The sequence below is a fragment of the Phoenix dactylifera genome, chromosome 9 (assembly GCF_051530095.1).
Source record: "Phoenix dactylifera cultivar Ajwa chromosome 9, Ajwa_hap1_PhDact_Kaust_v1.1, whole genome shotgun sequence".
Classification (NCBI taxonomy): domain Eukaryota; kingdom Viridiplantae; phylum Streptophyta; class Magnoliopsida; order Arecales; family Arecaceae; genus Phoenix; species Phoenix dactylifera.
This window is the reverse complement of record NC_143198.1, coordinates 24,071,866-24,092,435: the sequence shown is the minus strand read 5'-3', so window position 1 is coordinate 24,092,435 and position 20,570 is coordinate 24,071,866. Positions and strand designations below refer to the sequence as shown.

The window sequence follows — 20,570 nt, the reverse complement described above, 5'->3', positions numbered from 1 at the left end:
TTGGGGGGAAACTTTATTCTCCCCAACAGATGCTATCCGTACAAATCAGCTTAATTGACAGCAAAAATACATCCATAAGGTCAGGTAGATGAGGCATATCACAGTTCGTGCCAATGTGGCCTCATGGTAGCATGGCATGAAAGCAAACCATCGGTGCACATATGCAAGGTAGCAATATGATCAAAATTGGTACAAGGGTAAAAACTCATCCAAATCCAAATTGGCCATTATAAGAGAATCAGGTTCCTGTGGTTGCGGAGTTCAATAGATGGATCATTCAGACATATTTCTCTTCACACACTTCATGAAAAATACTTGCACACGTGCGCACACAAGCACATGCTTGCATGCACAAACACAAAACGAAATAAACCATAAAATCTTTACTATAAAATCTCTAGATACTGATATGATAAACGACATCAACAATACAATGCTCAGATGGTTACTGCATTCAAAGATTTACAAATAATATCAAAGACCAGTTTAATTGAATGTTGGCATCCTTTCTTCTATCCTTTCCTGTAAACCTATTGAAACTCAAATCTTGACAAGATAGTGTGCTCAGCCACCAAGAAAAGGAAAACTGTGAGGTGTACAACGGCTATTCACAGATGATGCTGGTTAGTGCCCTTCCTCTTGGATAAATTCCTACTATTAGCCAGTCAACAGTGCCTCAACTCCAATGGGAAACTGAATAAAACGGTCTTCTAGAAAAATCTTCTGAACTGAAATATAACATATAAATTTAGGCCAAACCACCTCCATAATTAGATAGCCACCTCCTAAACTGCCACCACGGTGCCAATCACAGAGACTCCAAGGGCCAGAGGACAGGGTTGACTGTTAAAGGCCTAATACATCAGCAACGAGCAAAACTGTGCGGAAAAGAATGAAGGGCTACACCATGAACAGGTACTCTAAATCCTCTACCGTCAGACGAGTCTGGCGGGAACTTGATTCATCATCTCCAAATGCAGAAGCCACCATTTCCCTCTTTTTTTCCTAGAGAAAAAGTTTTATACATCACTACCACCATAAAAATAGAATGGAATAAAGCAGCTATTAAAGGTCTCGGATGAGTGGCATACTGCCATTTCAGACAGACCAGCAATGCGAAGGAAACATGAGCCAAAACTTGCATGGGAGAGACACATGAAGATGATGCGCTTACTGATGCAATAAGGACAAAGCCAATAATGCAAAATCAAGAAATCTGGGGAAGTTAAATTTTATCTGACAGAAACAATTTGCGATTTTAAAGCAAAAAGTTAAATTTTACCTGCCGCAGCTTTCCCTATTAAACATAACAGACAAGGTTTCTTCACACTTCTATGAGGAAATTATGCTGAGATGTGTTGACATGGGGCATGGGTTCAAGATAAACGTGTCAGGTTTTGTCTCCTCGTATGTTACAGACACCTAGCTTTGCAATTGTATTAAGGTCAAAGTTCACCATCCCAATACCAGATCCCATACCAATACAAATGCCGGTACAGCATTGGTATGCCCTGCAGGGGAATCAGTTCGGCATCCTAAGTCTCGATTTGGTACCAATATAGTACATTACCATCTGATACAAGTTGGTATGCACCGCTATGACAGACCTTTGATTGAGGTGATGAAAACATTTTTGCTTTGTAATAATATGCAACTTCCAATCCTTGCCCTTGTGAGTCCAAATTCCTAAGCAAGTGCAATTAGAATTGAACTACGAGTAAAATAAGAATCTTGCTTATTTATAAACTCCAACCATAGATATTAACCCAGTATCAAAGCTACAATAAGAACCTTCTCTCTAGATGTAGAAGGTCTATAAATTCACAAGCTGATTAAGCACCAATCAATGCAAAAAGGAAACTGTAATCAGATCCCAAGAATTTTCCAAAAGCAAGTTGTCATAAAAATTCAAGGACTCGTTGGTATAAGATTTAATCAATTGAAAGAGCAGCAGAGAAGTTCAGATTGCAGAGCCTACAATGAGAAATTCGCACACCTCAAGCACAGGATTTTTGGGGAATTATTTCCCAAAAAAAGGGTCCACACCTGAAAAGCACAGAGTACCCTAATAGAGACTGAAATGAAGGACAACACTACCAAAGGTAGAAAGGCTGACCATATGATTATTGACTGTTCACCAAATAGCATTTTCTATGGCAACGAACTAAAAACATGGAAGTGTACCACAGATCCAAGCAATGTGTCTAAAGAGCACGATGCACTGATGAGCGCTAGCAACTCTAAACTACTTATCGGATCAATGGCTTGTGATTAAAGATCATCAGATGACCATCAAGATGCAATCATTTTAAAAGATACTCAACATGCCAATGACAGGAACTAGAATCCTCATTTAATCATGTAACTGAGAAAGGAAAACTGCATGCAAAAACACATGGGGCACAGCTAGCACCAAAGGATCCTAATTGGAGGCAGCCAAGATAAAAATAAGTCCAGCAGCAGTGAGAAAATATCTCTTGTCAGTTTCTTGCTAGGTACATATAACCTCCTAGAGTAACAATTAGGTTGGCAAATATGGTACTAAAGAAATAGCAAGGGGTTTTGTTTGAAATAGCTTCCTGGGTTGTAGTTTGTGCCTTAAAAAAATTGTATCAAAAAAGCACCAGCTTGTCTCTTTGCCCACACTCTACAATAGTCTAAATTCTAAAAGTTCAGTGATTAAATAACCAAGAAGGCATGTCTTTCTAACTACCCAAATGGCCTAATAGGATAGGTATGCTTCTCTCTCAGCCTAAGATTCCTTGACCAGGAAAAAGTGCCAAGATAAAGTGTCAATGTCAAGTGGAAAGCCAATCATAAAGCTTTCTCAAACTTTGGTATACTTGATCCTAAATACAACCCCAATGCATGACACAACAATTGACAGTTAACAATAAGGTTGATTAGGAACTTACAAAAATTCAAGTCTTGTACAAGTAGCCCAAACCTATACAACTGGGCAAGTTTGCGCTAAAAAACAAGATGACTGAGAGGTGATCTAATAGTTGTTACACATCTAGGATCTATTCTCCGGCAACAAAGTACTATTGTTGCACATCTTTACCTTGAGTTGCTTTATATTTGCATATTTTCTAACAAAATTGGCTAAGCCAATTTTTCAGCATTACTCCACTCTGCAAATTTGGATGCTAGTGGTGTTGCGTGTATATACAAATCAAAAACACAGGCTATACCTTTGTGCTCTAACAAAATATAGAAATGCTGTACAATATCAGAATCATTAACTTTCAAATATGCTACCATCAAATACTATACGTTCAAAATGGTAGCCATATCAACTAACAATTAAAAAACAAATGGTATACTTCCATACAACTGTAGAATCATTTGTGTGACAACATGGGTCGGTTTATGATAATGATAATCAATGTTAGACACACTCATACACTGCCTTGACTATAGAATTCCATGATAGTGTCTGAGCATCTCTATGAATCTACCTAGCCTTCTCACATATTCCACACAATAGAACTGAAAAGAAGAGGTAAAGAAAGACTAGAAAAATGCAATAAGATACCTGGAGAGCTAAGATGCGATCCTCAACTGTGTCTTTCACCGTTAAGCGAGATACAGTGACAGGACGTGTTTGGCCAATTCGATGTGCTCTGTCAATTGCCTGGTCTTCAGTTGTAGGATTCCACCACAGATCTAGTAGTAGAACATGGCAGGCTGCCACCATATTCAGTCCAAGACTTGCAGCTTTCAAAGACATAATCATCACAGTTACCTACCATAAAGTAATAAATTAGATGGACAAGCATGAAACACAAATCAAAATCTAGATTCAGATAATGAAGAAGTCGAAAGATTTGACATGCAAACCTCTGGAATAGTGTTAAAATCTCTCACAGCTTTCTCCCTAGCAGCAACAGACATTGTCCCATCAAGTCTCCTGTACTGTATACAAGAATCTTTTAGTGGAGTTTCCAACAAATCCAGCATCCTAGTCCACTGGGAGAAGACAATGGCTTTTTCTGTTACTTGACCATGGGAACCTTCAATTGAGTCAGAATGTTTTCTATCATTTGTACCAATTGGAGGACTCATTTTAATAGTACGATCTGTGTTTTGTACAGAACCAGTGGCTACATGACTAGAAATTTTGAAATTACTATTTGAGAAGTACTCGGATCTGGGCAGTGATTGCAAAATCTCAAGAGCAGCTTTTATTTTAGAAGAATTCAAAGGTGAACTATTCCCACACAGCTTAGTTGCATCTGCCAATTCAGGACCAGAATCACCGGAGCAACATGAATCAGCAGGTTGGCCAGATAAAGAGCTTCTTAAAGTCCCTTTTGAAAATACTGAATCAGCATTAAGCCGGCCTTTACAGTGGGCAGAGGGACAGATGTTATCATCCCCAGTAAGATGCTCACAGATGCACTGCTTGCAGAAAACATGCCCACAGATGGTAACAACAGCCTCTTCAGGTGGATCCTGCAGACATCGGAAACATCAAACAATGGAGAACGAATATATTTGCATTCCACTACTAGGACCATCAATCTTCTATCTAAGCAAAGCATAAACAAGAATGGGTTTTTTTAAAAGATGGTGGCTAAGTTAAAATTTAACGAATTTGATGAGGGAAAAAATAGCACAGGAACAATGGGTCAGCATTTTTTTTATAATAAGCAGAAAAAACAGGCTTGGATGACAAAAAAAACTAATCAGCAGAGGGGGGGGGAGGAGGGGAGAGAGAGAGAGAAGAGAACAGGACATGGAGAAGGCCCAGATTTAACTATATTGTTAGTCTTAGACATAAAAAAATCCACATTCAAAAGAACAGATGCAGGAAGATTCTAAAGAGTCATTTTTTCCACCCACATCTTCAAGTAAAAACTTCCATAAATATATATAACTTGCTTGCTTTGAAGTCTGCCATTCATAGAATACCATAATCAGATGATTCGTACTTCCTTGGGCAGAATTTCCAAAATATCCTTAGTCAACAAATTTTTCAACGTCAAATCACATCATATTAGCCATGTACTATATCCTTATAAAGAATTAAAAGCTCATAATGATGAGAAAACATGTCTAGGAGCAAAGATCTTGTGGTAGCAGGATATGAGAATGGAAAAGGGCAAGGTCGTTCTAACTGTAACACGTAAGAGGCACAGCGCCTTGTTTACTTTAACTTGATAATGCTACCTTGACCAGTGTAAAACTTCGCGCGTCTGGATCTGGAATCACCGGATCTAGACCACATCATTACAAATTCCAGTCACAGAACAAATGATGGATCAATTTTCCAAATAAAAGGTACTTGAATTGGTTATTCACGATCCCACTAAAAACACAAAAAATTTGCACGAAAATATCCAACTAATTTTACTGTCCATCTCTTCTACCTAAGTCAGAAACAACTCAATATTTATCGAAAAATATCTGGTTAACTTGGCAACCGTCCATCTTCGCTACCTCCCACTCAGAAGAGCTTTCCTTTTTCTTTTTTCCCCAATTCACCCTGTTTTCTAATATTTGTTTTATTATAAGCTTCTTTTCCAAGTAATAACAGAAATATGTGTGTTTATAGAACCTTGCCTCAGCTGATTGTTTGGCATGATTTTGAGGGACAGACGGTTAAGCACCTAAACCAAGTTCATGATTGAGAAAATTGACACAAACTACAATATAAATTTTAATTTAGTCATTCATTGTGTTTATAGATTTATAGTTTATTTAAAAATACTGATACTACATAGTACAAACTTAGATCAGTAATTTGAAATATTCTCCTTTTTTGTATTATCATTATTTTCCCTTTTTCCTAATTTTATAATTTTTATATTATTTTTAAATATCGTATATCATTTTTGTAATGACGTGAGTTACCCTGTCCAAATTACCAATCCACTTGGTTCAGTCAAAAATCGAGTTTAGTCAGGATTCTGACACTGACCACAACTGGAGGAACTTTTCTAAGTATCTCTTGGGTTATTCAAACAGTTGGTGCAAAAATATTTAATAACTACCCTCCAATGTTCATTCATATCAGGCCTTCTCTCTCCATTTCCTTTAACTTCCTCCTGAGAACAGGCATGTCAGTCTCATTCTCTACATACAAACTTAAAATTAAAAATAAATAGAACTATTTTATAATTTCATATCTTCCTCAGGTTCACTCACATTGTGGAGCCAAGTATGAGCGTTCTTGACTTGTACATTCTCTCTGTCTCTCAGAGGTGTGTGCAAGCATTTGTGCATACATTAATATACGACCATGGATATACATACATGCATTCACACATATACACACATGAATACAAAGAGAACCCCCATGAATCATGTATGCTCATCATGAGCAAGGAGTATTGCACCTCGGTCCATATAAATTAGTTTAACTACCAAATAGTATTATATCCTATCCTACCTAACCTATTCCCATAATTCACACCTTAATAGCGCTCTATTCTTGAACCCAAAAATAGTATAGGTTAAGTTAAATCACATCTAGTCAGTCTGCAGGCTATGTGATTTAGGTGATGAATTGAGGGCTTTGAGAGAAAAATGAATTAAAGCAATCACCTAGAAATATGATAGTAGTAACAGCGAATCACTGATGATATTAGATGTAACAAGATTATTTATATATTTGAATATCACGTTATATTAACTGGGTAGGTCACCATGAAATATTTTTTTCCTGGTTGGATGAGGTTGTCCAAACTCTTAATCAAATCAACTTGATATGAACAGTATTTGCAAAAATCTCCAATGTAATCAAAGTTTGTTATGTGCCAGATTCCAGATGTTGTAACCCAACCAAGGTCATATCTCGAGCTAAAAAAGAGTGAGACCATGAGCTTTGATCAAATTGGATCAGGTCATTGAAGCTCTCAACCTGAACCTTCCAACTTGTTATTGTGTTGGTCTGTGCTACTGAAAGTCAAACCAAGTTCATTAAAACCTTGATCTGCTAGCCTAAAATCAATCCAAGTCCATAGATTCTACCCTCACCGAATTGAGTCGGATCACATTTGAAATTACCCAACCATAGTTGCACTCATATCTCAAGCACAAAATTGCCATTCATCAATTAGTTTTAAAATGCAAATAGAACAGCTATAACTGAAGTTCAGTACTATCCTTATGCTTGATAAAAAATCCAATTGACAATGGAGCAGTTTCCTTGATACTATTATCAAGTCAAAGATACATGGAAAAAAAGCATGCAATTTGTTTTCAATTAGGAATTAATACAAAATAATGCATGTCTTACATGGACCAATATCTCCAAACAAGAAAATATAATGAAAAGAGCATTTGGAAAAAGAAAAGCATCTTGAGAAATTAACTAACACTTACATTGCAGATCGTACAGATTGTCAAACAAGCTGCTAAACATCTCAAAAGACTTTCTACCTTCTCTCTGGGAAGTTTTTTTGCCATCTCCATAGAAGACCTCCAGATAGAGTTAGAATCATATCCTTTTACCAGAAGTGGATGATCACAAGCCTGCCGAAGCCGCAAGAGCATAAATAAAATGTTGACATAATTTTGTTTGACAGTCCCAGCTGCTGCATAAACCTAAGCAAGAAAAAATATTCAAGTTTAGAAAAAATTCAAATTCAGTCTTACAAATTTATATAGAAACTAAAAAACTGGCGGCGCATGAGAACTAAAAACTATAAAATTTTGCATAATAATGAATTCAGGCACAGAGAACATTTTATCTGACCACAACACAGAGAATAACTAAAGCCCAAGGTGGAGTATAAGAACTCTTCATGACAAATTGCACAAAAGCATTTGAAACATAAAAAACCTCGAGGTTCAACAACCTTGCTTTCTGTTTGTTATTACAAATGGTTAACAACCAACATTAGCAGTAGTCAAGACCATCCAAATCCTAGATCAATTATATGCGACCATCAATGACCAGGCATAGATTAAAAATCGGTTCAATTATACGTTTAGAAAAGTGTTGGCAAACAAGATCCCACCTTGAATTGTTCTCGAGATTCAGCTTCTAGAGCAAAATAAAAGGCCCGTTCCTCCTTTGAGAAATCCACCTTTTTTAAAGTGACCGTCTTTGGAGGCAAGGTAATAATTGGTTTTCCATCAATTAGAGCACCTATAAAACAATTTATCAAAGTTAAAACAAATTACAGAATATCAAACATCAAAGCAAATCAAAATCCTCTTTTGACACCAAATACTCAAAAAAGGGGGGGAAAAGATGCAATCACTTACACAAAGAATGGTAAGCAACCTTCTTATGGAAGTAAACAACTAGAAAAAGCAAGAAGGATAATATCAATGGGGCAGATAAACCTAATCTTTATGTGGGACTATCTATGGAATCATTAAGTTGCAATGATATCAAAAATTCAAACCAGAGTTTCTCGTTTCTCCTTTGGAGAAGACAAAAAAACTACAAATGTAGAGTAATACTGTTTCAAGGATCTCGTGAAAGTATTTGGAGACATGCTCCTCAACTTTCATGAAACATATTCGAAATGCAGCTTTGGTAAACAATGACAGATAAAGTAGCTCCAATGAACAATATGAAATCAATGCGAGGCCGCATTAATGCACCAATTAGACACCTAAATCAATAGTGTCCCTTATAACAGGCTTAAAAAAAGGTCGAGGATTTAGAGCTGATCTTTTGCATACGCTATTTGCAGACAATGCAGGTTTGGCCGATAAGATATACGAGGTTGAATATCATGTTGGGATCCGAAAGATAGTTTTTTGGGTAATACACACACATAAAGGAATGCCTCATATACGACTAGTGCTTGGTGGATGATACAATGCACTTTGTGACTGACAAATACCACAAAACCAAAAGGGCAACAAGAATTCATAAGAACGACTATGTTGTAGAAATCAAAATGTTAGGCGTTGAAGAAATAATGAATATTAAAACATAATTTGGGCAAAGAAGAGATAAGGAAGTAGATATATGGTAAGTCTATGAAAGAACAAGACGCATATCCAGTGGAGAAAGCTTAATATTAATGCTTATATATTATGTTCCCAGGGATGACTTTTTAAAATGGTGAGATGATGTCCAGAGGCCAAATAGGGGCCCATTGCGCATTTACCAGAACAAAGAATTTGCACAAAAAAACAAAGTAGAAAACTCTTCATCTATTAGAATCTCAAAGAGTAGTACATGTTTGTGTGTGTTAACCATTCTTGAGTGTGTGAAACACGACTAGATTTAATTAACTGTCGGGAAATAAGTACTTGCTAGCAAAATGAAGTTGTTAAATGAAGAATAAAGCTGGCAAAGCAGGCAGAATATGAAAAGGCTTCAACAGAAGTAGTGGGGAAGGGATTTTAAATAAACATAAATGGATAAAAAACAACAACGGGATAGCAACCATGCAGCAGAAATTAATTAAACAGGCCATGTTGGCACTTCATTATTTGTGAAAATGTGGAGAAACTTTAGAGTTGCTTCCAGAGATTCAAAAGGATATCACACTTTCTCTAAGATATTCTGGAAGTTCAAACCATTTGCTTCTAAGGAGTTTGTAAGCTGATATGAAATTGAACAGTGACATAATAAAATAATAAAAGGATACTTTAAAGAGAAGAGTGTCTTTTCACAGTATTAGACATGATCGCCTAATCAAAATACTTGCATAAGTTTGCAATTTTGACAAAAGAAACCATGTCTTTCACATGCAACCAGACACATCCTAAGCCTAACTCTTGGTCAATAGCACTGTTGGTTTCCCCATCAATATTTTATCATCATCCACATCAAAAGCTATTAACTTGAATGCTTTACACCATTACACTGAGCATCCAGCAGAAAAACAGAAGAAAGCTATCAACATATTCATCTCATATGTTTTGACTTGAGTAGAAATTTAGTAGTCAATTATATAGATAGTTTCAGCATTCAGATCAAACAGTAAAGCACCATGATGCAATTCATAATTAGTTGTATCATTGATATAAACATATTTATATGGATTTTCCCATGCATGACATCCTGCAGAAGTGCACGTCCAGTTCAACCCTAGCATAAAGAGTCTAGAAAGGGGGTGCATCCCATGGTTTCTCAAGAATATTTAAGGGATACAAAAAGAGTTCATCAAAAATGACTGAAAATGAACACGTAAGTGCTAATGGACAAGATCACAAGAACTATAAGTTTAGAGCTACTCAGATTCAGGGATGAAAGCTCTAATTAATCATAGAGTTGGAGTTGCACAAAAATGTAATATTTCATTTGAAGATTAAAAGGAACGTATCATCCATGAAAAATATCAGCCCATATATACTAGGAAAACATGATCTCCTGAGTTCACCTTTAGTGCGGCGCAGCATTATTGTCTTCAGAACAGCTTGAAGCTTTTTGTACCCATTAGGTGGATTCCTACTAATTGGCATCTTTATTTTAGAGCAAAATGACTTATAAACAGCATATGGATCATATCTGAGAAATCTGAAATAGCTATAAAGATCATCAACTGCATTCTGGATGGGAGTCCCAGACAAGCACCATCTTCTTTTGGCTCGCAAACCACAACATGCCCTGGAAACTTGAGTTCTGTGGTTCTTGATGCTTTGAGCTTCATCAAGTATAACTCTGAACCACCCAACTCTTGCAAGAGGTCTAGCAGCAGACTCAAGCAATGGACCATCCGTTGTGTTACCATCCTTCAGATTTTTTGCACTGGAACTACTACTTTTCCTCTTTTTATTGGTTATAGGCCCTGTAGGAACAGTTGATGCATCAGGCTTCCCTTTGTCCTCATCATCTTTATCAACAAGTGGCTGCTTCGGGACCTCCATGCTTACAATAGCATATGTTGTGAGAACAACATCATAGTTGGCGAGCTCATTGGGATCTTTTGTTCGATTACCCCCATGATATACCAGAACTGATAAATTGGCTTTGCTGGTGACTTTGTTTTGCAGTTCTTCAGCCCATTGTCGAAGAACACTTGTAGGGCAAACAACCAAAGTTCCAGCTGCTGGCCTGCTCTTCACTGCCATCACAGAGTTCTCTCTTTTCACAGGCTTACTGTTCACCACAGAACTTGAATTGCGAGGCTGCTTGATAAGATTAAGCTCGGAGACATCATCGTCATCAGTGTCATCGTCCAGATTCAAAGTTTCAAATTCATTTTGTTTATCTGTTCCAGGACAAGATCTTGGCGATGGAGATCTTTCCGTCAGGATAAGTGCTATAGTAGATATTGTTTTACCCAATCCCTGTAAGATAGACATGAAGCCAACTAAATCTATATGAGGTTCCGCAATATGATGTATACAAATAAGCTATTAAGCAAAACCTGGTCATCTGCAAGAATCCCTCCAGAGCAATGCGGACTAGCAGTCTCCTTTTGTACCATCCATGACAAAGCTATTTTCTGTCCAACAGTGTCGCTTTAGTTAAACACATGAAGAGGACAATACCCAGAAGTTACCTCATAAATCATAAAATTAATAATGTAACCCAACCCAGACCTGGTGTCTCAATAGAGAAACAGCTAAAAGTCCTTCTGGTGGGGTAGTTTCAGATTTTGGCTGAGCAAGATCCTGTCAAACAACTAAGCTTCAGTTTCATCATGACTGTACAAATCTACAGAAATAATAGTAGAGACTCTAAAAACTGAGTATCAGAACAAAATAAAAATCAGCATTCTTAAACACAACAAACAAGGAGAAAGGGTAGAATAGTTTGAAAAAAAGTATGATTAAATGGCCTGAATGAGGAAAATGGGGTATGATGGTAATGAAAAAATGCCTCAGTTTAATAACATATGATGATGATACATTTCAAAGTAAATTATATGAGAGCTGTAGAACAAGCTAACTATGAAAGAGATGCCACTGAGAATTGTGTCATGTTCTGGAATAAAGATAAAGAAGAAATGCTCTCTTGAAGATACAGCTAACATAATCAAGCACTTTAGGCACATAAATTGTTTTTTAGAACTAATAAAATTTAACATTAAAATGACTATGACAGGTAACAGGGTCAAACTACACCAACATACTCCTATCAGCTAAATATTTTTCTGGTCTTCCTTGAAACACACCAAAAAAATTTCAATCAATTTTCCACATCTCTATGCACAGTAAAGTTAAGTGACAGATTGGAAGCACAAAGGAAACACAAAAAGATTAAGGGTCAAAAAATCAATTGATGAAGGGATGTCTATAGAATGAAATTATAATGGGACTGAATGAAAAATAGGCCCCAGTCAAAATTGGCAGCAAAGAAACACCATTGCATAATTAATTTAATTATTCTGGATAATATTATCCTAAAAATAAAGAAATTAATAAAAACATGTCTGATAGAATTAGAGTTGGATGGATAAAGTAAAGACATATATCTGACAGAATCAGAGTTTGGTGGATAAAGTGAAGAGTTCTTTTTGGGTGCCTCTGATCAACATATGCATTGGCAATTTGAGAGAAAGAAAACTGAAAAAAAAAAAACTGAGAGCAAATAATGCCCACATGCAAAAAATATATTGTAGGGATAAGAATGCATAAATGGATATGTTGTAAAGGAATGAGCATACTGAAAAGATGCATCAAATTGCACCAAGGACAAAATGACAGAGATCAATGAAGATGGTATTCACATGTATAGAAAATAATTTGAGAAGGCCCAAAAATCGAGAGGTGCTTGATTCTATGTTGAGATACAGGATAGATAAAGGGAGAACCTTAAACTAACATATCGATTTGGAAAAGCATGCATTAAGTTAGTAATTGGTGGGAAGGGATTCATGTATGCTAATCCAAAGCGTTGATGCAAGACTTCATCAATAGATAGCACTGTGAAGAGGACATTTAAGATTTAGCAGTTTTATAATTCCATCAAAAATGATTTTTCAGTTCGAAAATTGTTTGGGTTGTTCGGCATGTAAAGCTGAGAAAAGGATGGCTGAAGCAAGTAAATAGCTACTTCATTTTTTTTCAGTTTCATTATATGAAATCAGTTACCAAACAAACCTGCACAGGTTTAGACCAAAACAACTAAAATAAATCCAAGTCATTTGATTACCTACAAATTCATGTTTCAGCCTCTTCTTTTTCTGATTAATGGTTGATTTTAGATATCGCTATTGTTGTGTTTTTTACTTCACAAATTCATATCAGAGAATGTCGGAGAGTCAACATGCACAATCCGCACAAACTTACACATTGAAACTTTTCTAATTTGATATTAATTATTGCATATATAGTATGTTTTAAGAACTCCAATTGCATCATATTTTTAATACTATAATTAGCATTATATTCTTGATCTCAGACTAAATCAACTAACATTTGCAGATAATATTGATTAAATTTGTGAACAGAATCCATAGTGAAGTTAATAGTTTGTAACTACATATTTAAATGAGAAAAAAAAAGATATCCGAACATCTTTTAAAAATGTAGTCAAAAAGATATCTTCAAGAATGTAACAAGTTAGTTTTAAAGATGTGACTATCAGTAAAGCTTATTTGCAAACCTGTAATGCAATTCGGTAAGTTAATCTCTCATCGTCTGTCTTAAGTCTCATCCCTCCTAAACCAGGGTGATAAGGGCCAGCAAATCCAGATTGTTGTGACAGTGAATGAGGATTTATGTGCACTGGTGGGGGAGGGGGATGGGCAGGATCACTGATATCATCAAGGACACATATATCAGCATCATCATCCACACTTATGCTGCTTCTTGAGAGATTCTTTTGGACAGCATTATAACTTGCGTTGGGAATACCACTCTGTTTGTGATGAGATTCTGGCATCTGATCTTCTGTTTCATTCTTTGGGAAAGTTGTTTGCTTTTTATTGTGCAAATTTACCTTAGAATCAGGCACCAATAGTTTTGATGGATCAACTGCATATCTATCAACATTATCAGAAGTTGAGTTTCTGCTAGAGGGTAGGGGAGAAGAATCTGAGCTAGATTCACTCCTGAAATTCACATCCTCATAAAGATTCTGCTCAGCAAATAATGTTTCTGACAAATTTGCGTCCAATCCTACGATAGAGGGCTCTAACATCAGTTCGCTAGTTCCACATGAATTCTGAGATAAAAACAGTTGATCTTCTCTTTTAGCCTTCATATGTCCCGTTGTTTCCTTTTCATGTGACAAAAATGGCTGGGAAAATTGACCTGGAAAGAACTGACTTAAGTCATAGTTAGCATCACCAGTAGCATACTCTCTATATAATGTTGAACAACTCCCTCTACCACCGTCTGCGATACCAGTAGTTTGACTAGCGTACAACTCAGCAAGTAATGTATCAGGTAAAGCTGCATCAGAACTCATAGATGAATAGATAGAGTGTGATGGACAGAGATTTCCTTCCTGCACTGAAGAATCTGGCACAGCAACTGTATTTACATTACTATGCATTCCGTCACTTAATCCAGGTTTTTCCATCAAAATTGTATTTGATGAATCTGAAACAGGAAAACAAACACTTAGTGATACAACCAAATATTTCAAACATAAAAACAATTTCATTGAGAAAAAAAGGTGTTTCACTTGTTTCTCCATTTTGCAGCATACAAAGATATGACATACTATCTGCATCTGATTCAGACTCTTTGGCCCCTGTTTGAAACAATTTTTACCTCTCATTTGCTTAAAGTCCTTCTCTTGGTCATTGTCTGAGTAGAAACCATTGCCAAAGCCTGCATATGGTAAGTAAAGTAGGCCCTCTCCTTCAGCATTATCAAGAGGGGCGTTGCAATTTGGTAAATTATTCTGCAACTGTTGGTGGTCAAAGTTGCCTGTCATCAAACTGTTAAAGGAGTTCTCAACTAAATCCATCGAACTAGGGTTATAGTCTGAAGTTGAAAGACTTAACCAGTTAGATGAATGATTTGAAGGAAAACAATGGTAGTTCGCCAAGGTGGAGTCAGGAAGCTGTATTTCATGACTCATCTCATTATTCACAGACAGTGGATGACAGCTAGAACTTAAGTTGTTAAAGCTTCCTTCAGGCTTAGAAAGTAACTCAGAGCCAGTTTCTTGCTTACAATCAGATGCATCCATACTATCTGATGTATCCCATTGAGCTGATCTCAGTTCTCCGCTGAAGTCTTCCAGAACTGCTGTAGGTTCTGAAAAACCTGAGTCAAATATAAAGAGAGAGGGAAAGAGAAGTGTCACACATGACATATCTTTTAGCAGGATTAGTAAGTTAACTTACAGATGTCAGATTCCAACACAGTTGGAAAAAGCAATCAGATTCAACATATTACCTGCTTGAGTCCAAAAGGCCTTCTCAGGATTGAGCAGGCCAGGAGACAGTTTCCCCTGACCCAAATCTTTTAGAGTATCCTGAGGATTTATATTTACAACCATTCAGCATACAGAAAGGAGGAAATTTATGCCAGAAAATGAAGCAAACAAAAACAAAATGAGGAATAAAAATACACCTAAAAAGATAGCATTGTTCAAAATTGTCATTTTTTTAGGGAAAAAAGGCTTGTATATCTCTACTCCACTTGGGAAAAAAACAGTTACTAGAACTTCATAATTCCCAAAGACAAAAGTCTGTTTAAATTAGAATACTAAATAAAGTGGATGACTTTCTTTGCTTCTAGTCTCGAATCTTTATCGGCTGAATGAAAATGTTAAACTTCCAAACATGCCAGGATAGCATTTTAATCCAGGGTGTTCTTGGTTGCATATTTTTCCAATGGGAGTGGGGGTTGCAGTTGTTACTGTTGCACATCCAGATGATTCGCTATATAGCAGTCCTGATGTGTTTGGCTAGCACAAAAACAACATATGAGAAATGATTCTACATTGTCTGGCACATTGTAAATTGTCATCCAGATGTTTTAGATCGAGATAATGGCTTAACTGAGAAGAGAGGAAAGTTTACAATTTTGCCATGGATAAGCAGTGGTGGTGGTGGTTGCAAGAGGGGGCATTAGGCCAAGTTCAATTCCAAATTGATGGCCTTAACTCAATGATACCTGTATAACATACAAGTTAGATAGACCAGGTAACCAACTATCCAGAAAAATCCAACTTTTTTAAGTTGAACATGGATCTTTGAAGCATTTCTTGTGGCATCTGGTCTGGTCAGATCAGCTCTTGTTTGCCCACACTATATGCAACCAAGTTTAGGGTAGAAACCCCTAACTGGCCCACTTATACCGACATACCCTATTGGCGATGCAAGGCAAGGAGAAGAGCATATGTATTTAAAGACCTTATGCAAGAACTGCAAAGGATATTCAAGTTTTAGATCTACAATTTACAACTTTTGATTTTACATACTTAGACCAAAAAAGAAGTGAAATGCCAAAAAGCTGCAAGAAACAAAAATTCATAAAAATAATTTCCAGAACCCGTTTTGCATGCAAACACACATAACCAGAATCAAGACTATCACCATCCTTTTTGCATGTACCACAGAATCATGATATAGCAAGAGCTTACATGTATTTGAAATTGCAATTTATGATATTTACACCACGTGTTTAGTTCTGCATTGAAGTTTCAGAATTACCCTAAAATCATGAAATTGAGAAAAGTTTTGACTAGAATTTTCCAAATTCACATTTTCTCTGAATGTCATCTAAACTTTTTCCATTTTTGAACCTCATTCTTTTAACAATCAAAAACTTCCTAAAAAGATCTCAATTTGAAATTCAAAACTTGTAAATGGAAAAAGAAAAAAAAAGGCATAAAACCAAATTTGAAATAAAAAACCTTTAATCACAGACATAGTCACTCTTCACTTTTCTTTTTTTTAAGAAATGCAATTGTGGGCTCTAAATTACATGGGCTCCAAATTGCACTTCTTCAAGGCAATCTTCCAGCAGCCAATGTGAGCAGAACATCACAACCAAAGAGGTTTTAATTGAAGATAAATTACTATTTCGGTCATTATTTCCATATTCAAACTCTAATTTAGATAATTCTAAATGTGTTAGAAGCTCATTTAATAATCTGTAGATGTGCTTTTTCTTCCTTAATTTAAAGCATGTATTTTTTTTTCTTGGTGAGCCAATGTTGCACATGCTATTCTAGTAAGAAAACCTACAATATGCCTTAAGCACCAATTTTTCAGAACCATATTGCCCGTAGTGCCACTACCTGACTTCACACCAGTCAGTATTTTTAGCTTTTGTTGCACCACACTGGTCTGTGAGTAAACATACTATACTTGGGTAGTCTCATGCAGATGTCCTTGACATTGAACTAGAAGAAATCTACCCACTATGAAATCAGAAAGAAGAACGGTCAGTGACCCAGGTAGTTTTTGCCAACCTTTGCTTAGACAGGTAATCCCCTGACTCTAAAGGATGGAAGTGTAAAAAACACTTGCATAAAATTTCAGCTATCCATTCTCCATGTGCTGGAGGTGTTCCACAACGATCATACCTCCATGGCATGCCAAGAAGGATATGTGCAACATCCATATAAACAATGTAAAACTGGACTATAACTCTCAGACGGCCCATAAGCAGTTGCTTTGTCTTCATTATCCAACCATCAAATTCAATTTAGGGATAAAATTGGAAAAGATGTTTTCTAAAGTAGCATTACCGACCAAGGAAAATTAGTATAGTCAAAGCTCAAAACCATCTTTTTCTTGTTCATCAATCAAGGAAGACATATTTTTTCAACGAGGGAAGAAAAACCTCTCGATATTGAGAACAAAATCGTGAGGCAAACACCCGCTTTACAATTCCCTAAGTATAGATATGGCAATATGATGAATACAGTGTGCACTTACGAAAGGAAGGCCCGCATCGTGTTTTTTGACTGAGAAAAAAAAATGAATCATGCACTCGATTCCCAGTCAAGACTCGAGAATACAAAATTATAAAACTATTCCCAACATGGAACCAGAATAGATTGATTCTCCAGCAAAAGATAACATAGCCGATGATCCCAAGAAAACAGTTTCCCCCGGTTCGATCAAAATTCAAACTGAAAACCCAAAATAGAATACCCATGGACTCAAAAACAGAAACAAGCAAGTCGATGATCAAAGAAGGAGAGATCGGACTCACCGAGGAAGGAACCTTCGAGGTGCCAAGGTTCTCGTCGAAGCCCTGCGATAGGCCAGGGTCCTCGGCGAAGCCCTGCGATGGGCCAGGGTCCTCATCGAGGATCACAAACAGCTCGTCGATGGTGATGGAGAGATTATCGGTGGAGCTGCCGTTCACCGCATCGGAATCGAAGAAGGAGGCGTTCGTTGGGTTCTCTACCGCGTCCCCCATCAGCGTCGCACAAGATCATGGGAAGTCGAAACCCTAGACTCCTCCACCCTCCGCCCCACCCCTCTCTCCGAGACCAAATTCCTCCGCCGCGCGGCCGCACTGATCCGAGGGGGTTCTCGTCGGCCCTCAAGATTCAAGAATCCAGGAAGGGGAGAGAGGGGGGTCGCGAAATAGGGGCGAAAAAGACGGGGGCAGGAACGTGGAAAGAAGAATTGCGGGGGTGATGTGCGGTGAGGTGGCTGCGGCGGAGTATAAATAGGAGGGAGGTTGGGTGGGGGAAAAGATCAGGAAAGGGGGGCTTGATTCGGAGGAGGAGGATGGGGTGGGTTTATCATTTTTTAACTTTCCATCCGCTGTTGTGGACGCGTGAGTCAAGTCGTCGTTTCCTAAACTGGGGCGGAGAACGAGGACGAGAAGGAGCCGTGTTCATCCCGGAATTTCCCCACGCCTTTTTCGGTTTTTACTCATTCGCGCGCGCCTCTGATTCCGATGGAAAGCAGGATCACCGACTTAATTACCATGATGACATATAATGAATAGGAGCCTATGGAGGTGAGAAGAGGAGCCGCGCTTTATTAAAACCTAGGAAGGTCTTGTTTCGTGAATAATAAGGACGTACCGACCGTTGCATACTTAGGCATGCAGCATGCCCCATTCATATACTTAGATTTTAATATAAAAAAAAAGATGGCATTGATAGGACAGAAAAATAAAAACTAAAAGATATGAAAATGATGTTACATGATCCTTACAACTTATGTCCCTCTTCATGATATGATATTTTTTGATGTGCTTAAGGATGGCAAAAGGTAATCTATACATTGGTGCATGTGCTTTAAATGTTGATTGTGTGGGTGCATAATATGAAGAGTAACATGTATGTAGGGTAATGGAGGATGGTTTTGATCTCCTTGCATGATTATCTTACTAACACAAGCAACATTTTGGATCGATGTGATTGTCTCTTTCTCTCTCTCTATCTCAAAGCAACAATAGCTCTAAGTAGAGTGTATTTATAAGTGCAATTAGATATATGAGATGAAACTCTCTAGATGAAAGGTTTCACAAGATTGGTGTTGCGTGACTGGATTTAAAAATTTTAATATTATGCATAGTAACAATTGACATTTTAAACTTTGTAGTAGTAGTGGTATGTTGTGATATGCATTGCATTTATTGGTTGCCATTTGTGACAAATAATTGGGAGAAAATAGAAGTACAAATAGATTTGTTCTTGGAGAAAGCTTATTGATGATATTGAAACTAAGTTCGCGATGTAATTGCATGTTTAATGGATTAAGCTTTGATTGCAATTAACTTTTTTAGCTTCAATAAATGTCTGCCAACAAGACTAACAAGTAGGCCATTAACTATAGCATATAGCCCTTTTCAAATATATAACAAACAAATATTAATTTGTAGTTAAAATATCCAAGCTTTGCCTTTTCTCTTTTATAATGCCCTCCTTAAATTTTAAAAAACCATCTTTTTAATATGCTTAATAAAATCTTTAATTACAATGCAAAAAATATTTGTAGAACTTCTAGTATCCCCACATAAATATTTCTATCACCACATCTAATAAATTTGAAGATTACTTTAAATAAATGCCATCCTTCTCTTTTAAATATTTTTGTTTTATGATGATTGTCATAATTCTCCCTTTTTGTTTGTAAGATGGATGTACTACAAGTACATCTATGAGAATTAACATACAAAATTTTCACAAAAAAAGAAGAAAGAAATGACTAGTGATCCCACAAGGTAACCCCTATGTAATTGGCCATATAAGACACAGACCAATCTAGGGAATCCAACATCAACATGTAATCCTGGATAAGTGGGTGAGCACCATTAATCTCAAGGGTCATGTGTGATAGCCATTAACAGTAATTGTGCTTGAGTCCCGCTAAATCACAATAGGAGATGCCTTAAGGTCTTTATATTAGAGGCCACTCCTTTCCATGCTCCATGCAGCTTGGCAATCAAGACAATCATATCAAATAATCGGGTACCTCCATATCTCTAATAACAATGGCTGCTCCAAATGAGCCTCTTTATCATGTATACAGCTATCAAAGTTGATCTTAAAGAAACAAGGAGGTGATAACTTCCATGAGAAAGAGATCATCTAAGGCGATGTAGAGTCTGTAGATGGAGAGCTGTAGATATCCTTTGTTGTAGAAGAACCCTTGATGGCAATGGCCTGGATGAACTTAGAGGCTTGAATAGAAGCTCTCAACCAAATCAACCTATGGCTTCGTGGTTTTCTCCAAAAGAAACGGCCATTCCATGCCAGCTAGATGTAATAAGCAATGTAGCATGTAAAGATCATCTCATTCCTGTGCCATTTGCTATAAGCT

At 37.0% G+C, this 20,570-nt stretch overlaps 1 protein-coding gene across 6 annotated transcripts; it reads right to left on the bottom strand.

The window, feature by feature from the left end:
- Positions 1-368: 368 nt before the first annotated feature.
- Positions 369-18,640, bottom strand: LOC103714612 (helicase-like transcription factor CHR28). Of its 6 annotated transcripts, XM_088704496.2 has the most exons (13): positions 17,998-18,640; positions 15,223-15,301; positions 14,590-15,090; positions 13,475-14,415; positions 11,467-11,538; positions 11,292-11,369; positions 10,302-11,211; positions 7,971-8,101; positions 7,333-7,554; positions 3,844-4,458; positions 3,539-3,748; positions 1,608-1,686; positions 1,310-1,511 (listed from the first exon to the last, which is right to left on the bottom strand). In XM_088704496.2, the coding sequence occupies exons 1-13, from the start codon at positions 18,205-18,207 to the stop codon at positions 1,453-1,455; spliced, it is 4,107 nt and encodes a 1,368-aa protein (XP_088560622.2). In that variant the 5' UTR covers positions 18,208-18,640; the 3' UTR covers positions 1,310-1,452. The 6 variants fall into 6 exon arrangements, with proteins under 6 accessions (XP_008800142.4, XP_088560626.2, XP_088560624.2 ...); XM_008801920.6 differs by lacking the exons at positions 1,310-1,511; positions 1,608-1,686 and adding an exon at positions 369-1,005; XM_088704500.2 differs by lacking the exons at positions 1,310-1,511; positions 1,608-1,686 and adding an exon at positions 369-1,005 and having other exon boundaries at positions 14,501-15,090; positions 17,998-18,464.
- Between the last annotated feature and the right edge of the window lie 1,930 nt (positions 18,641-20,570).

Excerpts from the sequence above, each read along its gene's own strand:
- LOC103714612 (XM_088704496.2), bottom strand. The coding sequence starts at position 18,207 with ATGGGGGACGCGGTAGAGAACCCAACGAACGCCTCCTTCTTCGATTCC. Across the intron at positions 15,302-17,997 it reads CCTCGAAGGTTCCTTCCTCG|GATACTCTAAAAGATTTGGG; the intron begins GTGAGTCCGATC and ends ATAAATCCTCAG. Across the intron at positions 11,212-11,291 it reads GGATTCTTGCAGATGACCAG|GGATTGGGTAAAACAATATC; the intron begins GTTTTGCTTAAT and ends TCTATCTTACAG.